Source organism: Metopolophium dirhodum, chromosome 1 (assembly GCF_019925205.1).
Source record: "Metopolophium dirhodum isolate CAU chromosome 1, ASM1992520v1, whole genome shotgun sequence".
NCBI classification, from domain to species: domain Eukaryota; kingdom Metazoa; phylum Arthropoda; class Insecta; order Hemiptera; family Aphididae; genus Metopolophium; species Metopolophium dirhodum.
Genome location: NC_083560.1, coordinates 38677099 through 38685662, shown reverse-complemented (window position 1 = coordinate 38685662; position 8564 = coordinate 38677099). Strand labels below are relative to the sequence as shown.

The 8564-nt window shown below is 26.7% G+C and overlaps 1 protein-coding gene across 1 annotated transcript; it reads right to left on the bottom strand.

The window, feature by feature from the left end:
- Positions 1 to 1995: 1995 nt before the first annotated feature.
- On the bottom strand, positions 1996 to 8172 carry LOC132935277 (lysine-specific demethylase 4A-like). Its single transcript, XM_061001769.1, has 15 exons — positions 8047 to 8172; positions 7856 to 7945; positions 7563 to 7781; positions 7285 to 7469; positions 7063 to 7216; positions 6662 to 6975; positions 6372 to 6601; positions 4323 to 5027; positions 3593 to 3720; positions 3184 to 3420; positions 2815 to 2961; positions 2560 to 2733; positions 2338 to 2496; positions 2171 to 2269; positions 1996 to 2103 (listed from the first exon to the last, which is right to left on the bottom strand). Exons 1-15 carry the CDS (start codon positions 8170 to 8172, stop codon positions 2005 to 2007), a joined length of 3066 nt encoding a protein of 1021 aa, XP_060857752.1. The 3' UTR covers positions 1996 to 2004.
- Between the last annotated feature and the right edge of the window lie 392 nt (positions 8173 to 8564).

The following is an 8564-nucleotide window of genomic DNA, read 5'->3' as shown; positions in this document are numbered from 1 at the left end:
CCGGTCTAAGTCATAGATGAGCAAAGGCATGTTTTGAAAAGATTTAAACGGCGAAAACTTCTTTCTGCAGTTGTACTGCTGACTGGAAGTGTATAGAATATTTTATTCAAAGTATATAAATTTGGATACGAAGAAACCATGTCTCGGGATATCACAAACTTCAATACTTCATTTAATTTTAAAGGTCCAGTTTCAATAGTTTCGTCATACACGCTTGTTGGTAAACTAGACATAATGAACGGTATTCCACTCTTCTATATCAGTTTCATCTATGTCGACTTCATAAAATCTTATATATATCTAACATATTTTTATACTGGTATTTTTTTAATTAGGTACATTATAAGTTGATCAGTTTAAGCGCTTTTTTACTTCAATACTCAGTCTTTACGTCTGTACATACATCATAAATCATAATATACTTATACATTTATAGTTATATTTGTAATTGTATAGAAACATTCTTGAGTCCGTGTACATTTTTCAAGTAAAAAATGTTTATGTAGTTAGCCATTTCAAGGGGCCACATTTAACTGTCAAAAAAACTGTAGGTCAGCTGACCTCCCCCACACTGGGTCCGCCCCTGTATATAGGATTAAGTAAAGATATTACAAATAGCTTTTGTCATATTCATAATAGGAATATGAAAAAAAAGTCTGTAATGGTAAAAAAACAAACAAACTTAGTTTGTTAAAAGACATGGAAAATAATCAAATAGTTGGATGACTAGTTATGCCTTATGCATACAGAAAGTTGATTGTCAAACGTGGACAATAATAAATTATGTGTGAAAAATTCAACAGTATCATAAAAAAACATTTGTGAAAATGAATGCATTTTTATTTTAAAAATCTTAAAATATAAGAATAGAGTAAGTTTGCTTTTGTATTATATATTTAAATAATAATTCAGGTTAAATTATACGCTAATTACACAAAAATGCCGTCAATGAAATTTGTCCTGGTAATGTAGTATAATATATTATGTTATAAATATCAGTAAAATATTATACCAATATGTTATAATGTATAAGAGATGTTGAAATTACATTTTTCCTGAGAAAGGAAAGAAGCTTCACTTAAAAAAAGGAGACGGTTGTTTACTATTAAAAAATTATTTTTGAAAATAATCATTTCAGCAGAAGAAGATTAAGGATTAGCTGAACCTCTGTTAGATGAATACATTCTAAATGAAATTGAAGAAAAAACATATTTACATGATTTTTAGTAGTCCCAAACTAACGTAAAATAAACATTTTAACATCAGTTTTTTTTGTTATTTTATATAAATTAATATATAATACATATTATAATAAAGTAGTAAAAATAAAAGTATAATCATAAAAGAGTTCGGAAGTTATAGGATCTAAAAATGAAAAAATACACAAATATGCATGTAATTATACATGAAAATATTGTAAAATATGCAAGAAAATTTAATAAAAATTCCAAATTAAACTGTTGTTGTTAAATTTATAGTCCACTGCGACGATAAAAATAAAAATAAACTTCCATTAAATAATATTGAGATTTATATTTATTATTAATATTACAGTGTAAGAGAGAATTTTGATCATTTTTTTTTAGAAAAAATTAAATATGCTTTTTATGCATATGAAATTCAAGAAACGTGCACTTTTTTCATACAATTTACAAAATAAGCATTTAAAATTTTATATTTTTATACTCGCAATTGTATAGCTAAGATTTTTAGATTGGTCTTCTATAAACCATGAGCAAATAGAATAATATAATACTCCTAAAACTTCCGAGCTCTAATCATCATATTATAATGTATAGGTTTAGTATCATTATGAATACAATACATTAAATTTAAATTAAAAATTTAAATTTAACATAAAATTAATTATTACAAGTTGATTAAAAAATATATATATTATGATCTTAAAAGTTTTTAAAATGAAATAGTTAATTAAGTAAGTAAACATACTTATAAAACATCAATTATTTTATTTTATTTTTGATGTTTAGGTAACCCAGATGGTCATTTAGCTTTCCGTTGTAGACTGCTATTCAATTGTTCATCCAAACTGCATATATCATCAGAGAATAAACAATCAGATGCACCATCGTTATATTCAACCTGACATGTACACTAACTTTAATTTCATGTTATTCAAGTTAAATGCAATATGATAAATTATACTTACTGAATATATGTGCTTATAATTTAATCCCAGAAATAAACCTTTATCACCAGATTTTAAATGTATTTCTTTGTTAATGGGTGGAAAATTATTTGCATAATTCTAAAAACATAATTCAATAAAAAAAATTATTTATGTATATTAGAGAATGTAAATACAAACAAGAATACCTTAATTTCTTTTAGTTTAATACTGTCTGATATTGTACCATCACTGAATTGCACAATACCCAAAGGAGTTTTATCAATTTTTACAATTTGACATTCAGAGATCCTTTTATGTTGCAAGTGTTTTGCCCATACTTTTTGATTTTTGTGAAGTATCCGGTTCTAAAAATACAAACATCTACCATAAAATAAATAACATATTAAGTAATATGAAGAATAATTTACTTTATCTGGAATATATGAATGATTATTGCAATGGATTAAAGTAATATGCTTCCTCTTTTGGTTAATTTGATAATCATATCCGGCAAATATTCCACAAGAAATATGGAACTGTGCACAGCAACTGCTTTCAGAGCAACGAAAACAAATACCAGATGTTAAATTGCATATTACACACTGTAAAATATTTAATACATTTAAAATGTTGCATAATTTAGGTATAAAAAAATACAACTTAAGAATGAACCCATAATATACCTTTTGGTTAGTTATAAAGTCTGTTGAAAAAGTATTGGTAGTTAATGGACTACTGCCATGCACAAAAAGATGGCATTCAACATGTGACCATCCATTGATTTTAAATTCTTTTAGAGCCCCACCTTTCAATGGACAATATACACAAGCCTATAGGTACATACATTTCAATAAACATTATTATTTTATTGTAAACTATTTTTGAAAAATTAAATATATTTTATGTATACAGATTAATCTATGAAACTATAACAAAACAAAAATAAATAAATTCTTGAGTCAAACGAGTATTCATTTGACTTGAAAATTATTTTTTAAGTTGAGAATTGCGCAACCATACATTATTTATTAATTTATTTTATTTACACTTACAACAATTCTAGGATTTTTCATGCATCGATCACACAACCAATGACTACTTGTGTCTACAGTTATACCATAACACACTTTATGAACGGTCAAATAACATTTTTCACATCTTATGAGTTTTTCCTTAAAAAACTTGTCACTGCCAGAAAGTGCATGCTTAAATAATGCTATGGTGGGTTTCTTCAAGTTGGGTAACACGAAAGATTTTGCTATGATTTGCCAATCCAAGTTGAAAGTTAACTATTTGAACATTCAAAATATATTATGATTTTTAAATATAGTTTTTTCAAAACAAATTATATTGTTAAAACGTATATTGGTGTGAGCAACAATTATATTTTGATCAAAATGCCGAATCTACATTTTTATAAGTAGGTACAAGTGATTTAATGAAAAATGTATTTTCTATTACCTTTTTATGATATAACATCATACATATTGAACAATGTGGGTCATCCATGCTTCTATAAATGTTATACATTTGCTCTACCTCAAATGAGCAATAATTGTTAAACATATCACTTATTTTATTCTGTATACCTGTGAATAAAAATGTCTATTTAAATAGATACTTATATTCTATTCAACATAACAAGTAACCTTGGCAGCCAACTTAAGCACAAACGTGTGGTTTTTAATCACAGCAGGCGTACAAATAATTGACTCGTAGGAGTAACAAACATGTGTTGACCTGACCGTTACCCAAAACAAAACTAGTCGTCACCCAGGTTAGGTTTTATGTTGAATAGTGTATGGTAAAAACATAAAATTAAATTATTTAAATAAAATTAAAATAATGCTATCTTTGTATTAGTATTCATATTGTAACCAATATTACTAGTTACATACATAATATTATATTGTACAGTAGAACTAATTACAATGCTTTAAACAACATCGGAAACTACAATTCTCAGTCATGTACATAGTTGGTTTTATGTCTCACGTGCAGTATGTTTTTGTCATCCGGATATAACAAAGTTTGGATAAAACAATCTGATTCAATGAGTCCCGTTAACATCGTTATAAGCATATTCTACTATATTTTTAATTGTTGATATTAACTTAGACATTAAAAAATTTAAATTTAATATTTGATGATTGTTTCAATATAAGTAGAAAAGAAATTAACTGATACTTACCATCAATTTCATGTTTTTCTTCCTTACTCTGCATAGGTCCAAGAGTTGGTTGAAAAAAATTCCGTGTTGATTCCAAATCTATTTTTTTTTTAGTTTGAGTCATAAATATTGATGTCATATTAGATGGTTGATTTTTTAAAATCATGTGGGTTTTCGAAATAGTGACAGATGAACTACGTGATTTTTCCAATTTACTTGGTGGTAATGATTTAGTCACAACCACATTTAAATGTGTGTTATCATTAACACTGTCACATTTTTTAGATAATAAATGATCATTGTTTAAGGTTTTGTCAAAAACTGTTGAATCTTTAATACTCTTATTAATACATTTATTCATCCGAGACTCTTCTGTAATTCTATTAATATTCATAGAATTGAGACTCTCGACACCTATAGGTGATATAGTCATTACTTTTTCAATACTATGATCGTTCTCTTTGAAGCTAATTATTGTCGAACCTGTACGGTTAATAGTTTGATCAGAAGCAACAACATTTTTCTCAGTTGATTTAGAATTTTTCTTATTCTTAGATTCGGGATTCTTTATTGTTTCTAGTCTTGTATACTTAATTTGCTTGCCACTTATTTTATCTGAACCATTACAATAACCAGGACCACTTGTAAATGTTATTTCTTCCAAGACTGAATGATTTTTATTCAAAAGTCTAGATTTTCCATTATTATATGATACTTCTGTGACATCTAAAAATAACAATTTAATTAAAAATAATCATTGAAGCAACAGCGCATAGGCGGTCCCAGGATTTCACTTCAGGTGCAGCATAGATGGCTAATTTATAAATGTTAGGGGTATCAGGAATGTGTACGAAGTTAGATTAAATGAGTATCAATGAACCATAATTTACTTTTGACTATTATAATTATTATATAATTATTGAAACTAGTAAACTAGTAATTTCTTTTTCTCCGAACTTCGTTTTTTTTCATATGATAATTATAGATGTGAAAGTGACTATATAAATACCACTGTTAGCCTAGGGTCTTCCTCCCCTTAATCCTGGTTTGATCATCAGTACTATGAGCTAAAAACTATCCAGTGTTGGGTAAATTACTTTCGATAAGAAACTCAATTATGTTACCCATTATAATAAATATTTTTACTTAAATTACATTCACGTTACCCGACATAATTTTTATCACATTATGTTACTTTTTCATTCAAAAATTAATGCGTAACGAATAGTTACTTTTTTTTAAATTTAAAGACAAATTCAGTCCATAACAAATATAATAAGTAGTAGGTATACTATTAGTTGTTATATATAAATTGTATAGTAGTATATGTAAGCCATTGGTTATGTAGGTACACTATATTGATAATAAATTAATGTAATACGCATGAATAAAATGCTTAGAATTCCTGCATCTTTCATAATAATATTCATCATTATTACCTAAAACTTTTAAAATAGTAAATACATTTTATAGATTTTTAATTTTTCTCGAATATCCTAACCCTTAGTTTATGTCATGCACTCTACATTCATAACTTATTTTATTAACATGGAAAATAACATGTTACTCCATAGAAATAACTTTTGAAAGAAATTTTGTTACAATTGCATTAAATTAAATAAAATATAACTCCTACTACAATAATTTCGTTACAATAATTTGTAATTTTCGTTATGTTACTACCTAACACTGCAACTAACAACTAAGTTCATGATCAGAACAATAGATTGTGAAAAAACAAAGATATATAAATTATAAAATATCCAACTTATGAGTTATGAATAATTATATGATTTCAACCAATAAAATAAAGCGGTGGTTGAAATGTTAGGTGCAGCACAGGCTGCAGAGGCTGCACCCATAGGACCGCTAAATTTAATATTTGATGATTGTAGAAAAAAAATTTACTGAAACATACCATCAATTTCATGATTTACATTCATGACTGTATGATTTTTATTCAAATGTCTAGATTTTTCATTATTATATGATACTTCAGTGACATCTAAAAATAACAATTTAATTTAAAATAATCATTGAAGCAAAAAGATCAATGTAAATGTTACCAACCCATTTCATCAGCTTTTAGCAATACATTTTCCATTACTTCTCTCTGTTTGTCATTCAGTTGCTCATCTTCATATTCTTTTTTATCTAACCCTTGTACACTTGTTGATGGAGATACATCTATAGCTTTATTTGCATATGTTGTATCATTAGGCAATTCAGAATCTGATTGAAGTGTTCCATGACAACGTTTTCTACCAGCTTTAATATTATGTTTTGGATTACCTGTATTGCTGTAGCATATAAAACCAAATTTAAAAAACTTTTATTTTTTATTATGAAAACTAACTTACTTTTTGTTACATAATATGTTAGATTTACTTATCAGAGGAGCTTCTAAAGTACCATAAGTATCTTTTGGATGAGCACCAACATTATTTTTTTTAAGCCATAATTCATACTTTTCGGGCTGTATACGTTTAACAAATGTATCCATACAAATCTTCACTGAATCTCTACTACAATGACACAGTACAGCTCTTTTCCCATACTCGACCCAACGTGGTAACGCAAAATTAGTGGATTCAGCTATATTGTAGCCGTGGTTAAAGCCCGAATGATATCCAAAGGGGAACGTTATAATAAATTCACCTTGCTTTTGTATGATCTATAACAAACAATAATATTGATTATAAAAAAATCATAATTACCTACTGATAATCAAGTTTAAAATTAGTAATTCTTAATGGTTTACTTTATTATATGGTATAGAATATTGTTTCAAAATATCAGGAGATATAATAGTCATTTTATGTCTGAGAAAAGCAGGGCAGTTTGAAGCTTGAATTGGAAAAAAGCGATTAGCTAATCTTTCAAATCGGTGACCATTTTCTGGAGATATTGCATACCTTAAGTAAAACAATATATATAATATATAATTATAAAGTATAATAATAAAATGTAAGATTAATCTTACCATGTCTTTGGATATCCTTCATGTATATAGTTTATACTATACAAGTCCATGTCTTCAGTGTGCCATGCAAACGAGGATTTCCACATACCAAAATATAAATAAGCTGTATTGACACCTTCAATTCGAACACCATAATCTTCAATTACATAATCTAATATTGTACCCAATGTGTTAATATTCCAAACCTTCATTTAATTTAAAACAATATTTACTTAATTTACATATACATTTGAGATAAAATAAATTATAATTTATAAATGTATAAATGTAATTCTTACACCAACATCTTTATCCATGATAGATCCAGATACATCTGCACCATACAATGGGGGTTTGTACATAATATTTTTCCAATATTTTTTTTCAAGATCGTCATAATCAAAATGGCCAGGTGTCTTGAATTCATCAGATTCTGCTATTGTTTTATAATTGGATACTATCATGCGTTTATTTTCTACATTAAGTAGTTGATAAAGTCCTCGATTACCTCGTGCAATCTAAATCAAAATAATAATTAATTGACTTAATGGATTTGGTTTATTAAAAACTAGGTTTTTGAATGACGTAGTACTTGACTGATTGGAGTTGGAATTTTCAAACTCATAATATCATTTTCATCACAACGCTTTCTTCTTGCTCTCCATTCAGGTGGTGGAATAACCTACAAGATTAATATTACATATTTAATAGAAAAATAAGGTTGAATTGTATCAATAAAATCAGAAATTGATATAAAAATGCAACAATTTTATAGTATAATACTTTCGCTAATCCAGCCCTGTGAGCACCTTGCTTCTCCATCAACTCAATATAGCTACTGAAATTTTGAAATTCTCTCCAAGTTGGTCTGAAAACCATGATTCTATATGTATCTTTATCAGAACACATTTTATCTAAAATTATAAATAAATTGTTATTAATATCAATATGTTTTAAGTAGAACTAAATTTATCATATTATAAATTATAATAACTACATTTTCAATCCAAAAAGTTATAATGATTGCAATGAATATATTGTTGTGTTTTGAATATCTGATGGTAAATACTAATAGTGCTAATGATACTAATAGAACATCTTTTTTATTTCATTTTATAAAAAAAACACTTAAATAATAATTTCTTACCTAATTATATAGTTTGATGACTATATTTATTATCAATTTGTGGAAACCAGCAAATTCAGTGTGGCATCTTTTTAAATCAGTAGAAGATTGAAAAAAGTTAGTATTAAGGTGTCGGGTAGCAGTTTTCCGCAATTCTATAAAATTTTAAAATTAA